At 33.4% G+C, this 18,924-nt stretch overlaps 1 protein-coding gene across 1 annotated transcript; it reads right to left on the bottom strand.

Moving 5' to 3' along the window:
* Positions 1-951: 951 nt before the first annotated feature.
* LOC134253744 (probable cytochrome P450 49a1) lies at positions 952-18,908 on the bottom strand. The gene is made up of 11 exons (XM_062736326.1): positions 18,884-18,908; positions 18,699-18,771; positions 7,512-7,681; positions 7,133-7,358; positions 6,221-6,399; positions 5,351-5,537; positions 4,044-4,224; positions 3,519-3,682; positions 3,343-3,424; positions 2,990-3,208; positions 952-2,221 (listed from the first exon to the last, which is right to left on the bottom strand). The coding sequence occupies exons 2-11, from the start codon at positions 18,725-18,727 to the stop codon at positions 2,102-2,104; spliced, it is 1,557 nt and encodes a 518-aa protein (XP_062592310.1). The 5' UTR covers positions 18,728-18,771; positions 18,884-18,908; the 3' UTR covers positions 952-2,101.
* Positions 18,909-18,924: the final 16 nt, after the last annotated feature.

The following is an 18,924-nucleotide window of genomic DNA, read 5'->3' as shown; positions in this document are numbered from 1 at the left end:
ATGGCACCAAAAGGGAGTTGGGGAGCGTTTGGGGAACATCTGTAACGGTCCCCGTTACAATTAGCACTAGTTTGAATTGTATTTAATTGATTTACTTAAAACAAAAATTTATTTACTAAATCAAGGAAAATTCAGATCAGTAATTACTTAAATATGGTAGTCTAAGCACTAATTGTCTGTGAGGAGGAGTTATCTTTCTTCTAAATATACCTTCATGTGAAAAAAAAAGTCACGCTAATAAAAATGCGATATTAAGTACTTGAAATGTTTAACCATTTTTAAAATGATCCTTTAAAAGATACAACTTATTCAATTTTTAAGGCTTTCAAAGTTAGAATCAAATGTTTTATTGTTATATATAATAAAACAATTACAAAGAAATTGGCAAAAGAAATAGAAAGTATAATTGTTTCCGTCATAAGTAGATTTCTTCTATTAAACTATTCAGAGGGCCCAATTAGGGAACTCTGATAAAGAAATCTGTGAGTAGTACTCACATGTCAGAGGGTCGGTACCTTGCAGTGTTTCTAGTAAATAATGTCGATTTTATTAAATATGATAAGTATTTCATTTTCTTAGTATTCTTTTGAGTAATAATATTCTAGATTTTAATTAATTTCAGAACTACATTTACTTAGTAATAATTCATAAAATTTAGTAAATAGAAAGCATATTATCTCTAAATTAAGTAATAATTTTACAAAAATGAGTAGTTCATTTACTAACTTAAAGTAATACAATTCCTATAATTTAAGTAATTCTATTGATTCTTAGTAAATCATTTTATAAGTAAATGAATTCATCCTTATTACTAATTATGTTTACAATTACTAACCATGATAGTCATTTACTTGCTATTCTGACTAAATGGATTACTAATTATTACTAGTTTTTCTTAATCTAATATCTTAATTTAAAAACAACAAGTAAAACTTTTTTTAGAGTGTCGGGATAGGGATCCCACAACAGCTCGTGTAGAGTGACAATGGGACAATAGGGGACTAATAAACAACATCCTCTGTGAAGTTTTTTAAACAAATTATCTAAATAAGTATTAGAGTACAAAACCATAGACTTAAAATTCAATAAATTTAACTTCACGTCAAAATCATTTTGTAACTTTGATATCAATAAACAATAGATATTGACACATAAATAATATTTACAGATGTATAATGAAGAATAATACGCAAGTTTCGAGATTATCTCCCTTGGTGCGCTCTTTCGTTGAGGAGGGGAGTTTGGTTGCCGTGTAAACAAACAGGTGGGACAGTTATTTATTATAGGATATATCGCATCATCGATATACTGGTTTATCGTAATTATATAATTGTAAGGATGCACTGTTCAATTCGAGAACAACCAAATGGAAGTAAAGGTGTGATTTTTTAAAGCAAAAAAATCGGAACAAAAAAGAAAATTCAGTGGATGTGAGACTTTTCAGACGAGGGAAGAGATATAGGGGCCTCTAATAATTACGGTAAACATGAATCTGATCATTACATGTGGGCACTCCAAATGACACATTGATTTTTTACCTTATTATAACTTAAAAATCCCACTAACTGTTTAGAGAATGTTTGTACAATCAAGAAAATCTTTTAATTTTATGAAGACCACGACGTTTATTTTGTTTTCAAGTAGTACCCTATAAATGAAAGTAGAGTTATAAATATACACAGCTGAGCTTGATAAAATTATAAAATGCATCACTGATTAACATCTTTATCTTTCTATAACATCAAATAAATTTTAAAAGCCACAGACATCGTTCATTTATTTATGCACGTTTGTATACATATGCAAACTGTCCCACCTCCATGCTGAAATGGATACTTTTTGCGCCTCTATCGCAGGAGAGTTACAATCTCGAAACTGGCGTATTCACATAAGACTTACACATGGTAAAATATGGATATACGACAATAGCATTCTTTATCCTTAAAGTAACCTAAGAGTACTTAACTAATTAATATGCGACGTTTTATCTTATACAGTTTAATTTGTATTAAATCTTTAATCTCATTCATTAAGAGTATTAAGTTAATACATTTCTGTTATTAGTATAAACTTCTGATTAACTTTTATATTGTCACTGGGACTACGATCGTTCCTTAAGTTGAAGGTGAAGTTTTGTTGTTGGACATGCAAATATCCTGTAGGTAAATTCCAATTTTTTGGGCATTTCCGGAGTAAGCAAAATTTGATAGGCTTGGATGAGCTAAAAAGAAAAAGGAAGTTTTTTCAATGTATAAAATACATGCTCCTTTTATTGCTCTCCGATAAAACGTTTCTTTTCGTCAATGACCGTTTATATTTGTGATAAAGATCTAGCCCTCCCCTTCCATCCATAGAAATCTCATCATTTTCCTCTGGTGAACCTCGCTAATTGAACATTCCAAAACCTTAGTGCACAACTATATCATGACCAACAAAGATTAAAAAGAACTTCAGAGTACCTACGGAAATAAATTTCATCATTTTGGTGAATGTTTCATTGCTTATAATAACCATTGTAATACACTGCAGTTGGACTGCTTAAATCTTGGAGTGAAGATTAAATATTAATTAGGGATTACAATAATTTGAAGATTTTGGCCCGAACCCTCAAGTCCAGGGAAAATGGAGGATAAGAATTATTACATGTTTTTCTTTTTGCCCAAAGATGCTGTATATACAAAAATTGGTGGAAATCCGTTCAGCCATTCCACAAAAGAAGCTGAAATTACACATTTGTAATGAAATATTAATGTGCCATGGACAAAAACAAACATGATCCATAGTGAAAAGTAACCTGAGTGACTCAGGTGACCTTAAAAAATTAAGAAAAGCCAACACTGGTTAAACTCCTGATTTGTGAAAAATATAATGACGACTTAATGGCTCTCGTTCCAGATTTAAATAAAAACATGGATTTATGTTTTTTAAGTCAAATAACAAAGATTCGATTTTGGGAACCTAGATGTACTTTGAGTTTGGTGAAACATACCTTGGTTGTGATGATATACATCTCGCTTTCAGCAAACCTTTGTCCAATACAACCTCGTGGCCCAAACCCAAAAGGTAGATAAGCAAATGGATGGTTGTGTTTAGTTTCTTCATCTACCGATTTGTCTCCCCTTAGAAATCGCTCCGGAATAAATTTATCAGGATCTTTGTAATATTTCGAACTGTTACTCATGTTTCTTAGAGGAATGAGTACATCTGACTAATAGAGAAAGACAAATCTCAATACATGTACCTCTTTTCGGCATTTATATTTTGAACTCTAATTGCAAACGATATTTGTTTCAATCCATCTATAAGCTGAAAGACAATTATTTCCTATAGATAGATACGTACTCCTTTTGGTACTTGGTAACCTCCAATAACAAAATCTTCATTTACCCTTCGAAAAGATCCAATGCTAAGGGGATAATTCTTCCTACAGTTGAAAAGGGAAGAAAATAAAGCCAAATATGAGCTTATTTTTCAACAAATTTGATATCCTCATGTATACAATGAAAGATTTTTTTTACCTTAGAGATTCTTTGACACAGGCTTTCAGATAGGGCATTTCTGACAAAGCCTCCTTGCTCAGATTATCCTTTCCTATTACAGTGCTGATTTCTTGAAAAAGTCGCTCCTGTTTGTCTTGGTGTAAAGCCAGTTCATGCCACAGGAATGTCAGTGCATTGGAGGTCTGTTAATCGAAATCATTTTTTATTTACTACAGACTTATAAAGTGGCAGTCAACTTAACAAAAATTATGCCATAAACTTGTGTTTTGTACTTACTCCTAAAAGATGTGTTGATTTTCACGTCTTTCAGTTGCATTTATAGAAATATTGTTGATTGTTTCTCAATGAAATCAGTGTCTCTTACTATGTTCAACCTGCATTATTTCTGACTTTAGATAAATAATCATCTCATACATTCATATAAATCTATCTTTTGAAAAAAAAATCTACTATGAATTAAAATAAGCAAAATCAAACTAAAACGATAGTATGACAATTTAATGAGGAAGGAAAAACGATTGTGTATAATTATCTGAGCCTCACTGAATCAATGCCACCAACAAATAAGTCAAGAATCAAGCTCTGGGCCTTCTCTGGAGTCATTTTTGCATTGTAGATAAGAGCATACAGGAGATTAGGCTCATCCAAGAGCGAGTCCAACTTCCCTTCTTTTTGTAGTTTAACCATCTCATCCAGTGCTTTCTGCATTTCCTTACTTGCAACCCTGAAAAGAAAAAAACCTTCAAAATTCATATAATATTAAACAGGTACATGTACAGCAGAATTAACATTTATCTTGATAATTAAGGTAAGTCACTCCTGAAATTTGTTATATCAAGGATTTTTTGAGAAGTATATTTTGGATAAGTACTCATAAAGTGTAACTCAAAATCGCAAAGAAACTAGGGGGTCAGTGTGCATCCTACTGATCTACGGTACATTTAAGTTGACCTTTTTGCACTTAAATTTCATCTCCTTGGTTAATTACTTTAACCCTTATTATATTTGATCAAATGTAAGCATGGCAATTAATATAATCTTATTTTACGTAAAATAGTTTGAATAAAATTTATCATTAAACAAATCTTGCAAATTAATGCGCGTAAATTATTGTGTGACCTTTTTGCACTAAAAAATAACATTTTTGGGGGTATTAAAAAACTTAATAGGCAATAAAAAATTTTCTTATATCAAACTTTTTACGACTTTAGTGCTGATCAGTCACCAGTATCGAGTAGTTTAAAATAACGAAAGAAAAAAGTTGGGTCAGTGATATTAATTTTGCAATATTTGTCAAAATATGTGATTTTCAGGCAAAAAATATTGTAAATTTGATCACTACTTCTTTAATATATTTTCATTTTTTGGAAAAATTTGTTTAGGGAAGGTGTAAAACTTAGTCTAAAAATATAAATTAAGACCTTAATTAAATTTTTTTAGCAATATCAAAACGGAAAATATTCTCCGAGTAAAAGTATGTGAGGCTAAATTTCCATTACATTAAATTTTGTAAATGTGCAGATTTGCAGAATTTTCTGCTAAATATCCTTCCACCAAAAGAAATAGTCCCTCATAAATCTTGCTTCTTTGTAGATTTTTGAGCAGTTATTTCATTGAATGTTAAAAAATTTACATTGTTGAATTTAAATATGTTATAAAGATTGAATTTTAATAAGTAGTTTTGAAGTAAAAGCTTCTGCGTGAACTTTTCTAAAAAGCTGACGAGTGACTTACCTTAAAGTCATTCTCTTTAGTCAAACAATTCTCACATGAGAAATAATACTTAAAAATGTTGCTTTGCATTTCTTGGAAGATTTATAGGTTATAATGTATACATAAATTTCTCTCACTTATACATGTTGTCGGCTGCTTTTGCAAATGTCTTGTACCGTGGAGTCTTGAAGTATTTGTAAGGTTTTACATGTTGTCCTGTTTCATCAATACCGCGGAAAAAAGTCCCCAAGTCCTCCACGAAATCCAGGTTAGATGTTCCATCTAAACACCCCAAACGTCTGTTGAAGCAGAGCATCCCTACACCTGAAACATTTGCACAAGCGATTTCTTGATTGTTATTTTTTCCTACTGTTATGAGAGCGGAATTTAAAATATTTTAAGCCCGTCGTTGGAACCTGTACGGCTTTTCTATCTATGAATTGAGAGAAGAGAGCGAAAACCCTTAAGTTCCAACAATATAAAGGCTATGTATATTTGGAATTAAAATAAATCGGTGCAAATTCGATGTCGAATATCATACCACACCAGGGAATCAGAAAAACTAAATACATGTACATGTATGTGGATTTGTTGTTTACAAAACTAAGATAAAATGATGTCCGTTATACTCCTGCGAATCACTATCATATCTTGTCTGACGCCCAATTCGAGAATTTTTCACTCATATAGAAATGTCAAGATATTCGGATGAAGGACTTCATATTTAGGATTATTATTATGGTTTAAGATACGTACATGTACCAAGGCTATATCATAAGTTTTAAAAGCATTTTTCTTGCTTGTTTTGAACATATTTTATTGAATAAAAGCATGTTTCTTGTCATGGCTTTCTGTACAACGGTCACATTTAGAATTCCATTTTTATCTTTAGTAAGCATCAAGCTGACCTCAATCGAAACTATTCAAATCATCACGTACATATAATAAAAAAAAAACTAAGCTATAGAAGACATAAAATTTTTATATCCTTTGTAAAAGGAACTTACTTTCTGTTGTAAAGTTAATCAAAGTCTTTAAACAGTCTTTTATCTCCAGAGAATCTCTGTATTTGGCGATAAAATCGTCTGCTACTGGAGTTAGAATTGGTAAATATGAAATCACGGCAGTTGGACGCAACATTTGATCATTTGCCGGTTTTCTCAGCTTTGCCCACTGTTCGCCTTGCCTATAAATGTAGGGATCTCTCTTAGAATACACCCATCAATAAGCAATCTCTGTTTTATAATAAATGCACCTGTAAACAAGCAATCTCTTTTTAAAAATGCTTTTACATTAAGAGTGTCTTTTCTATTTTTTAAGAAATACCTTGCTTTAGTTGCTTACGATGCATGCACCTATAAAGTACTTGTACTTGTGCAAGAAATACCACTGAGTTTCGCAACTTCGCTTCATTAGTAAATATTTCTTGCCACGAATACTTTTAAAAAGTCGATTGTGTAATAGTTTGAAACATACCGGGGTATTTCATTCAGCTTGAACAACAGGCATGAACGCATTTATTCGTTCTCTCTATTTACAATGTACATTATGTCTTCAAGTAGAATGTTAACTACCCTCTGTCGCGGACATATTAAGTACTCACTGATGAGTTTTCAACTGAAAATCGCGAAAAATAAATGTCGCAAATAGTAGCTGGATCATCTCTCATACTGAATCTTCAAATATGCAATCTCTCATTTACCAACAATAAGAAGTCGTTCTTACAATGCCTATGAAAGGTTAAATTTAATTCAATACTTATAATATGCTCCTTAATTTATATTAAACATATGGTATTTTTGCCCTCTTCACAGATTGGTATCCCTTAATTTTTTTTAGATCAATCACCATTCGTTTAATAACTCCATCCCTTTCATTGGGAAACCTGTAAACCAAACTTAAACTTATATATACTTAACAGTGCTGCTAGTCCAGGTGACATATTGTTTCTTCTGTAATAGACGTCTAGGATATCAATGAGTGGTCGGTAGGGGTGTTTTTCTGGAAAACCAAGCACCTGTTGGGAAAACTTGGGGTTGGATACCACAACTATCCACTTTTTTCCAGCGCGGAACTTCATTATATCACCATATTTGTCAGCGAAGGACTGAAGTAATTTGTACATTTCCGGGACTGTCACTGAAGCTTCAAACAAAGAATTTTAAGCTCAGTCAAATCACGTCGTCATAAATCTTTAGCAAAAGCAAAACCAGCAGAAATCCTGAGCATTATAATTACTATTTTAAGATCTTCAAAACGATTACCGCACTCTCCTTCTTCCTCCTTAAAAATACATACTAAAAGGCCGAAAATGAAGAGCTGTTCCAAGAAACGGGAGACTGTAGGCTCCACTAGGTCCGGGAATCTCTTGAAAAGGTTTTGCATTCCTTATTTCTTCAGGCGCGGCAGACGTATGTTGATATCTACACGCACGTAATAGGCACAGAAAGGATCGCTGAATGGGTCCCCTTTATAGCAATAAATAATTATAAAATAAAATCAAAAATTTTGCTTCCACTGTAAATAGGAATATTTATTTACGCTATGCATTCGTGAAGTATAATGATTAACAAAGAGTAATTGTCCTCAGACGTCCATCAAAGCAATACGAATCAGAGCAGACATGAACCTCTTAAAACAACAGAGCGGTCATGATCAGATGTCATAAAGGAGTAAGGATCCCCTGTCAACCGGTCATACTCGCCCTGTACGCCTTGATTTATGCTCAGAAAGTGTTATCAAGTTACCATTAATAACGTCATTTTCAGGAAAATATCCAGATATGAAACGTTCATGCCAGATTGTGTGGTATCGTTTATCTTGAGTTCAGAGGGATATATCGAATCAACATAGAAATGAAAATGAATATGATACATAGCTAAGACGTCATAGATATTGAAATATCAATGCTATTTCAAGTAAAAGAAATAACAAGAGATTTTATGTAATGAATGTTTGAAATGAATGCAGTAATACTAGTAATTCTGCTAACTAAAAAGGCGATAGCAGCTGTGACGTTTTGCAATTGAAGTCAAAACACCCTTAATATTACACTACACAAATAGGTCCTACTTTTGCAGAGCATTATGGCCGGATAGATCAGGGAAACAGGCTATTACTTCATTGTGCACTGTCAAGGTTTCTATATTATCCCTCAAAGAATAGGTATATACCGGGATATATATGTAAATCTTCCTTAAATATTCAGATTCTATAGGCTTTTGTCCTCCTTGTCTATCCTTGGCAAACTGGAGCATTTTATGGATCTTTGCCAAATACGACGAGTCCTACTTTTCGATAAATGTTTGTATATAAAGGCCGGTATACACGGTAAGATTTGTATTATAAGATTTGTATTATAATACAAAATCTTACTGTGTATACACTCTTAATACAGTGTATCATAAGATTTTTCGAATCTTATAAAACTGTATTAAGAATAGAGCAATGCTCTATTTCCTAATACAAGTCTTAACTCACCTTTCACTTTCAACCAATCAAATGTACTCACATTGGGGGTCTTCCTATTTATATCATTACTAAGTAAAGCACATGGTAAATAATAATGGCCGACTTTTCGAGTCAAGATATCGAAAAACTCGTGGTTTTATGGGAAGGGGTAGAGGACTTGTGGAATATGTCAAGCTGTACCTACCACAAAAAAAGATGCTAGAAGCAGAGCTTATTATTATAGTTTTTATTATTTTGACAGAGAGAGAAATATGGCAGGAGAAAACACGTGGGAATAATAGTTTATTTACAATCTTATGAGATATGTATTAGCGTGTGTACAAGAAAGTATTATAATACAAAAGTATTATAATACTTGTATTATACTACAAATCTCATCGTGTATACCGGCCTTAAAGCTGACATGAACTCTTAAAAAGGCATCATTTTTCATCTTTGTACGACTTACTACATTCCTGTACGCCTTTGTCCGCCATATTTCTTCGATTCCGCCATATTTACTTGAAAATTTTTGGCCACCTGTACCTGTTATATAAAGCCTGGTGCATTTGTTTCACTTGAGTGATTTTCTAGCCTGGCTGTCGACATGTACACATCTCCGATAGCATAGTTGTCATAAATCCATAAACTGACCAAATACATGTTTTAAAAGTTAACAAAAACTAGAACTATACTGAGAAGTAAATTATTTTTGAATGCATTTGCTGCAATTTAGAAAAAAATAACACGGAAAACAGCAAAAGCCGTTTGGATATGCACGCATGCAGGTCGAGAATACGCATCTAACGCAATGATAAAGATATTTACCTGAATACTGCTATCGTTACAGGGATGTGCACATGTCGAAAGAAATATCCTATTTTACTTTTATTGAAATATGCATCTCAGAATTCATGTAATCCATTGCTAACTGAACAGTAAAAAATTGTCACCACATAGCACTTGGACACACGTGGTCCACGACGATAGTCTATTGGTCAGGGGAAATTTCAAAGGTGGAAAGCTTACTGGTATTTTGGTTGACTGAAAAAGTGCATTTTTTTTTAAAAATAAATATTACTCTTGTCTGTATATGTAAATGTAAACAAAATTTTTAGACATGGCTTAATTACATTAAATTTATTTTATAGCATGCAACATTACGAATCATTCATCCTTTGACGAGATTCTCCCGTTAAAGGGGGGGGGGGGGGGGTAAAAAAAAATGCATAACGCTCTCTGAAAAAGATCGGATCTTTTTACAATCAAATATTTTCATTATAAATAATGTGTATTGGCTTTATTTATTTATTTTTTTTTTAAATAAAGACCTTATATAACTTGATTTAAACTTATTTTCATAATTTTATACACAATAAACGAGTATGATTCTATGGTACATGAATAATCAAAATAGAATTCATTGGCGGATCCAGAGGTGGAGTGGGGTTCCAGGGATTGGAACCCCCGGCCTTTATTTTTGTACACACATACAGAGAGAGAGAGAGAGAGAGAGAGAGAGAGAGAGAGAGAGAGAGAGAGAGAGAGAGAGAGAGAGAGAGAGAGAGTTTTTTTCTGTAATATATAGATAGTTATACGTCTAATAATACGAATAATTTGAAGAAATTAAAAAAATCTCTGTCCTTTCAGTTCTCTAGATCTGTAGATTTTCGCGGATTTGCTTTCCTCCGCGTACCTTCAATCATTTTTCAATCAACTACTTGAATCTCTTCACCATTTTACAACAGTATACAATCAAAGTACTGAAAGTACTGAAAAGCGGTTAGCATGCTTTCATCTAATATGTACCGAAAAAAGTGCATGAAATGATGATATTTAAGTATGCATATCTTTGTCCAATGTCATCAGAGAACAACAAAAAAAACCCCAGACATTCTGTTTTTGTAATACTTTACTTAATAGTAAAACCAATAACATTCCAAACTGATGTCACAGATGGATGCAATCTAATTAAAATTAGATGTTCCGAATCCGCTACTGCTTCTCAAACATCAAACAACATCCTATTTGGGTCATGTAAGAGTGAATCTTCGATTAGCCAAAGAAAATGGTTCCTCCGAAATCTTGGCTTATAGTTCAGATGGGTTTCTTGTTGTCACCACCGAACCAAAACACCCGAGGAGTTTGTAGTAAACAAAATATGCATTGCAAAAGCTGTGTTATGTATGACGTGTGGGGTATCTTGTACATTTTGTGCTCTTTCGTTTGCATTATTCACGTTCAGGTGCCAGACTGCAGACTATACATGAAATTTATTCCAAAATTACTTTAATTCAACGTAAGACAGTATCAATAACGATGATATGTAGCCGTGGAATTATACTGAAAGGAAAAACAAACGCAGGGTAAACTTTTGAGGTGAATTAAATTTGTTTTTCTTAAAATACTTTTTAGTTTTCCTATCTACCTTTTAAAATCATCTTTCAAAAAGATATAACCAAATTCTCATATGAATTTGTCTAATTATTCATGAGTTATTGAAGGTCAAATGACGATACCCCCCAAAAGTGAAAATCGAAAACTCCCATTATCTTCAATGTCTATTCGTGCATTTGTCAGAGTCTTATTTCTCCTTTGCATGGAATTTCATCTGAGTGTTTATCTTTCAAACCCTGGCTATATTTAGCATGGGTAACCACGCAAGAAATTAAGTCCAACGCCGCGCGCATGCGCCAGTGAGAGGAATACAACCGTAAGTTGACTGGCTCAAAAAACCAAATTGTGGAATTGTTTTCTTTCAAATTTCGTATGAATGTAATGATTATAATCATCTACTCTATAAATGGCTGTTTTTGTGGTAGTAAGGTGGCGATTTAAGAGATGGCAGGACGAATAACCCGCTCGTAACATGGCTCTGTTTCGCGTTATCGTCATCGTCACGGTTGATTGAAAACCACTCCAGACCCTCTCTGACAACGGGTAAAAAGTTTTATGGGGGAAAATTTACAAGAGACTGCTTAGTAAACCGTTGTTGCCTTTTTCATTAATTAGGCAATTCGAAAACAAGACCCCATTGAACTTCCGTAAACTGTGCTAAGATTGCAATAAATTCATAATGTTTCTTAATATTGAAAAACGATGTGCATACCTCATATGCATCAAATAATGCAACAAGATTTGTTGACAAACTCGTCGTTATCAAGTTGCACGTGTTTTGGGCTTTTTAGCGTTTTCCCTATGTGACGCCATAAATTTTATGGTTGAGTAATTCTGAATACTGATTTTGATGCACAGTAACAAAATTTCCCTTCTGACAAATTTTCGTAATTTTCGGTCATGTGGTCAAATTTTTATCGAAAATTATGCTACCCTGCGTTTCTTTTTCCTTTCAGTATAATTTGAGAATTGTTTACCGGGGCTTGAATCTACATGGCCAAAGTGTTTGTGTTTACTAGTACATGTATTCATAATCGAAAGGTCGCTCTGATGTGACCCCGAATGGGATATTAGATGTTTGAGAAGCGGTAGCGGATTTGGAACATTTAAATAGATTTTAATTAGATTGAAATGCATGTTTCAAAATTTAAACATGAGATTTCTTCAGTTTGAAAGACAGGAAGTGCATTTTTAAAAGTTCTCTCTTGGTGGCATCCAATCGTTCTCTGGATGAAAACAATTATGTTGATGTTGAAAATTTAATTGTCTTTCATGCTCTATTGAATCTGAAATTAGGTAATTGTAAAGCCTACTATAGCAAACAACTAAAAAAATGACAAGTTAAATTCTTTAGATTAATGGATTTGGAGTAGTGTAGATCTACAGCTGGCTAGTCAGAGAAAAAAGGATGGCTGAGCAGAGACTTTGTAAATGAATTGATATCAGAGAGCTCCAGATGTGTAGACTCACTGCGGGTGTAACCTGTCAACGAGGGATGATTACTTCTTCAAGACAACGGATCCCAACTCTTGAACTTTCAGGAGTCAGCTTTTCTTCTTAAATCGATCATTGATCATTCTGTATTTTGATACAGATACTGAATACTTCCGTTTAGTAATATTATGAACTACTACTTCTACGGAAAGACTGGTGAGTAAACAAGATTATCAAGCTTTATGAAATGTACTTTATTGACTTTTCAAACAAGTAATTGTTCGAATATGAGAATCATTTAAAAGAAGTCTTGCACAATATGTCTAGATAAGGACATATAATGTGTATTTGCCATATACTCTTAATGCAATATTGTTCTCAAATAAAACATGTGAAAAGGAAAGTTGTCTAATCAATCAATACTAGTATTTAAAAATTCAAATGTACACTAAAAGTCAGAGTAACTTAAGAAGTTATCAGTGTCACTTTCTTCAATATATCGGTTAAACAATATACACTGATTTCTTTTCTATCAATGTGCCTCTAAACACCTGCATTTTAATTTAATTCTTCTTAAACGCTCAAAATAATAATCGACAAATTGGACAAATTCAAATTTAAAAAATATTTTCTCAGCTAATAATACGTTCCTTAGGAATTGATCAAATTTTCAAAACTTATAAATAAGCATTAAGTATATATTTTAAATTTTTGCTAATTGCCAAGATTTTTCATACCTTATTCTTCTGTGAATAATAATATCGGTTGATTTTTTTAAGAGAATCACAATGCCGATTAAAATTAATATATATTTATCCATTTTTTTTTTTTCAAAATTAATTTTACTACTTTAAGTGCCCCATTATTTTTTTTCAAAACTAAAAGTAAGTGATCCCTTATGATCGTTTGTCATAAATTATCAAAGACGGAGTAGAAAATTTACCCCTGGGAGCAGAGCTTTTATAATCTGTTTATTAGAAATAGAAGAAAAGAGAAGAAAACAAACGTTTCATTGTGGAGGTAATCCTATTGTTTCTATAAAAACGTTACAAAAAGTGTAAAACGTACAGATGTATTCGGTGTTTTTATAAAAGCGTTTTTCAGGTATATTACTTAACTTAATAAATGGTGTTTCTTAATACTTTGGCAAGGAAAATCAAACTCGATCGAGAGATTTGCTGATGTTTTTGCAGTCTGTAATAACCTTCAACCTGCTGTATAATTAACCGTATCGTTCAACTTTCAAAAATAAACTAACAGTTGCAATAAATCGCGATCGCACGATGTACATGTAATAAGGACCAAATTCTCAGTTCTTTGAAGTTAGTGTTCTCAGTATTGTCAATGCTTTGGTAAATAATAATAAGAATTCGATATAATCGTTATAATAGCCACTCTTCATACACAGCTTATTGTCAATCTCTCACCAGGGGGAAAGTTTCCGGTTTTGGTTGCAGAAGGATAAGGTTACGTGCCATAAAGCGATGTCGATAGGTAGCGCCTTATGGAAGTTTCCGGTTTTTGGAGGCCCATGCCATAAAGCGGTTAGCTAGCTAACCGCTTAAAAATCACAAAATATATAGGTGATTTTATACATAACAGTAGATCTATAAAGCATGCGTGAATAAGAAACGAAACCAAAAAATTGTACGTTGCTATAAATGTGAAGTATGGTAATTTAATATGGGGCATATTTTATTTTTTTTTCTTTATAAACGAGCACAATTTTCTCAGGAAACAGTGTTTATTGTTATTCGTAATGTGTTTAAAATTAATCATATTCTGAAATTTTATGCTTTTTTTCTGTTAAGCATAGCATTCTTTCTGAAAGTAGCGAGCTGCACTTTAGTATGTAATGAAACTTACCTCTGAGTTCTTTGAAATTACAATGGGGACAAATTCTATCTTGTCTTGGTAACCCTATCTAAGGACTTCGACTACCCACAAGTAACATGCAAGGAAGATTCAAGCGAACTTTTTCACCATTTTTGGACCATTTTCAGAAGTAACTAACTTTAAGAAGTATGCATGAAATATTTCTTTTCGGTAAAGATAAAGGTTTAAAATGTTCCCGTAGTATGCAGATGAAGAGGGGGGGGGGGGGGGCTCACTTTTTATGAGGATAATCTTTGCTGCAGTTTTAAATAAATTAAAATTTTGATTTGGAAGCTCCCTCCACATTTTTTTGTTTGCAGGAAAATACGCAGATTCAGGCATTCAAAAGTAATGTACTGAACAGAAAAGTTACAGGAAGCCTCCTTTATCCCCTACCAAAAAGGATTGTATAGAGTGTGGTGCTTAGTTTTTTTGTTTTTTTTGTGTTTGTTTTGTTTTGTTGTTGTTTTTTTTTGTTTGTTTGTTTTTTTTTGCTTGTCAACTGATTTTGGAGGTCCCCCATAAATATAAATTGAAGTGGCTGTGTTGTGATTCTATGCATGAGTGCCATGCCCCCCCCCTCCCCTGGGATTTGCAAGGTTATTAAATTTATTTACTAAAGCAAGAAAAAAAGTTACGTAGGAACCCCCTCGGAAAACGCAGACTCCCTGGTAAACGCGAATTTGTGTTAAATTGGTATGAAAAGGCTAAGGTTTGAAGCATTAGAAGTCATCGGCTACCCCCCCCCCCCCCCCCCCCCCCCCCCCGAAATAGGTTTTGAAGTTTGGGCGAGGTTACGGGGGGGGGGGTTTGCATGTCAGGAAATATCTGGTTGGATATAAATTATTAATAGTCGAAGCATATAGGAAGGGAAAGCAAACTGCCGATGAGAGTTCCACATCCTACCAAAAATTAGCTTTTTTATACCTCTTGTCTAAATAATTTTTATCCAGATTCCTTACCTGAGAAGGTACATGTATTTGAGAAAGTTCCCAATGTTCCCATTCCTATGATGTAGACTTCACGTTTACATGTATTTTCCTTTCAATTTCGGCGTTTAGGTTTATTTTCTTGTCAAAAGTAAAATTATTATTTCAATTTTTGAACAAGTTTCGACATCCCCGCCTGACAAAAAAAAAAATCTTTGATCTGTCCCAAGATCTAATAAATGGTACAGTACAAAATACATATGATTTTATATCTATTACTGCGCTTACAGATGGTTACAGGAGGAGAGAGAGAGAGAGAGTTCAATGAGTAAAAGAGTAATCAAAAATTATCTGTATTCCACCAGGTTTCAAGTTTCCCTACCAAGGTTTTTAAAAGTATCTCCCAAATATTGCAACAGAAATTATTTTTATTTTTAAAAAAAACTAGACTGTCAGACAGGGATAATGAAATCTCGAAAGACTTCCTGTAATAATTATAAATCAACCACATTCCGCAAAAATGTTCATACTTTGTGGTCGGAGTGAGACAATAAAAAATCTTCAAACATGGAATTGGCAGAAATGTCTGTCTTCCAAGAATATTTAGGTAACGGCCATGTCAATTATTTCTGCCCCCCGCCCTTAAAATACAAATGCCTCAATATCAGTCTAAAAGGGGGATGTTTTTTCCGCGTGTGTGTTAAAGAACGTACAGATGCACACATAAACTTTTGTATTCTGGTTAAATGTTATTAAGTCTTGAACTAAATATTTACCGTATATCAAATTACTTGGTTTAGATTTGAGATTAGTACTAAAATAATCAGTTGTAATTGACAAATGAATTTTGCGATGTTTATTAGAACTAGATAGACAATTTTCAGTTATACCTTATGAAGCCGTTATAATTATACTTTAGCCCCCCCCCCCTCCCCTGGGATTTGCAAGGTTATTAAATTTATTTACTATAGCAAGAAAAAAAGTTACGTAGGAACCCCCTCGGAAAACGCAGACTCCCTGGTAAACGCGAATTTGTGTTAAATTGGTATGAAAAGGCTAAGGTTTGAAGCATTAGAAGTCATCGGCTACCCCCCCCCCCCCCCCGAAATAGGTTTTGAAGTTTGGGCGTGGTTACGGGGGGGGGGGGGGTTTGCATGTCAGGAAATATCTGGTTGGATATAAATTATTAATAGTCGAAGCATATAGGAAGGGAAAGCAAACTGCCGATGAGAGTTCCACATCCTACCAAAAATTAGCTTTTTTATACCTCTTGTCTAAATAATTTTTATCCAGATTCCTTACCTGAGAAGGTACATGTATTTGAGAAAGTTCCCAATGTTCCCATTCCTATGATGTAGACTTCACGTTTACATGTATTTTCCTTTCAATTTCGGCGTTTAGGTTTATTTTCTTGTCAAAAGTAAAATTATTATTTCAATTTTTGAACAAGTTTCGACATCCCCGCCTGACAAAAAAAAAAAATCTTTGATCTGTCCCAAGATCTAATAAATGGTACAGTACAAAATACATATGATTTTATATCTATTACTGCGCTTACAGATGGTTACAGGAGGAGAGAGAGAGAGAGAGTTCAATGAGTAAAAGAGTAATCAAAAATTATCTGTATTCCACCAGGTTTCAAGTTTCCCTACCAAGGTTTTTAAAAGTATCTCCCAAATATTGCAACAGAAATTATTTTTATTTTTAAAAAAAACTAGACTGTCAGACAGGGATAATGAAATCTCGAAAGACTTCCTGTAATAATTATAAATCAACCACATTCCGCAAAAATGTTCATACTTTGTGGTCGGAGTGAGACAATAAAAAATCTTCAAACATGGAATTGGCAGAAATGTCTGTCTTCCAAGAATATTTAGGTAACGGCCATGTCAATTATTTCTGCCCCCCGCCCTTAAAATACAAATGCCTCAATATCAGTCTAAAAGGGGGATGTTTTTTCCGCGCGTGTGTTAAAGAACGTACAGATGCACACATAAACTTTTGTATTCTGGTTAAATGTTATTAAGTCTTGAACTAAATATTTACCGTATATCAAATTACTTGGTTTAGATTTGAGATTAGTACTAAAATAATCAGTTGTAATTGACAAATGAATTTTGCGATGTTTATTAGAACTAGATAGACAATTTTCAGTTATACCTTATGAAGCCGTTATAATTATACTTTAGCCCCCCCCCCCCCCCCCCCCCCCAATTTCAGCCGCGCAAATTCCACTCTTTTCCACTTGTGATATTTTCCCTGACCAAAATCTGATCAGCACGGACTACATTGTAAAGTGTATCGACGCGCTAGACTGTACGGAGTAGATACAGTGTGTTTATTGAGTTTTTATGGAGTTTATTTCTTTTTTGTGATGCATATTTCAATAAATGGAATTCAGGGTGTATTTCACTTGACTTGTGCACATCTTCGAACCGATACAGTGACTTTATTACCAGGTATGGGTACGTTTACAGCGTTCGACGCGTTTTCTCGACATGCATCAAAGTCTGCATAAAACCTGCAAATCAAAGACGCTGATTGTTTTGTTCCATTCAAATGATAATAATTTCAAAGTGTGCTTACGGGTTTTAGTGCTTTTTATTTCATGTTTGTTCTGCATAAATTGGCGCAGTGTAAAAATGCGTACCCGTGCAACTAAATCTTTCTTTCAAACTTACATTTTCTTTCTTTTTTTATTACATTTGATTCAAATCTATAATTATTCAGAAATATGATTATTATGTTGTGTGGTTTTGAAATGTCTTGATCAACCCACGTGTTTTCAAATGTTTTACCATCGGAGATGTGCACAAGTCGATAGCCAAGCCAAAAAATCATTCAAGTGTAACGAGGGCATTCGGGTATTAAGACAAGGTATCTGAAAGAAATATGGCGGAATAGGTATGAAACAAGTCGTACATAGATGAAAAAGTTGCGTTTTTAAGAATTCATGTCAGCTTTAAAGGTCAAAAATAGATGATTGTCTGCAATTGGTCTGTTCAGTACGATGGCCGATAGCGGCCGTCAATTTACACTAATGTTATGTGTGTAACGAGTACAGCATTTTCAACGAAACCCAATGACAAGTTACACTTGAAACAAAAAGTGTGCAAAGTGTACAGCCTCATTGCAAAATTCCATGTACAGTCTACAAAAACTTTTGTGTAAAGTGTCAAGAAAAGTTTCATGTACACTCTTTAGGGCCGCTATCGGCCATCGTAGTTCTGACTATTCCAGACTGACCTCATTTTAAAAATACAAGTCAATACAACCGTGAAGAGTTTATCGTAAAAATAATAGAATAAGCATTAATGCAAGAATTGATTCAGAGATACTTTTTTTTAAAAGTATTTTTTCTTTCTCTTCTTATCAGTTATAATAAGTAGAACTTTCTTACCTGAACTGACCCATATTTACAGTAGACATTGTTTTGATTTACATGCTCCAGGTCATTTACGTAACATATCTACCTGTAACCAAAAACCAAAGCAATGGACACGTTTTCCACTTTATGTATGCAGCATTGTTATTAGGCATATTTTAAAAACAGATTTAGAAAATTGTAAAATAGCCGCTGTTTACCTGCATAATGAATTCGGTTCTATCTCCTACGAATCATTACA

This window comes from Saccostrea cucullata, unplaced genomic scaffold (genome assembly GCF_032062105.1).
Source record: "Saccostrea cucullata isolate Sc308-1 unplaced genomic scaffold, CSIRO_AGI_Scuc_v1 ctg319, whole genome shotgun sequence".
NCBI lineage: Eukaryota > Metazoa > Mollusca > Bivalvia > Ostreida > Ostreidae > Saccostrea > Saccostrea cuccullata.
This window is presented reverse-complemented; position numbering and strand designations above follow the sequence as displayed.

Excerpts from the sequence above, each read along its gene's own strand:
- LOC134253744 (XM_062736326.1), bottom strand. The coding sequence starts at position 18,727 with ATGTCTACTGTAAATATGGGTCAGTTCAG. Across the intron at positions 4,225-5,350 it reads GCAGCCGACAACATGTATAA|GGTTGCAAGTAAGGAAATGC; the intron begins GTGAGAGAAATT and ends TTTTCTTTTCAG. Across the intron at positions 3,683-4,043 it reads TTGTTGGTGGCATTGATTCA|ACCTCCAATGCACTGACATT; the intron begins GTGAGGCTCAGA and ends TTCGATTAACAG.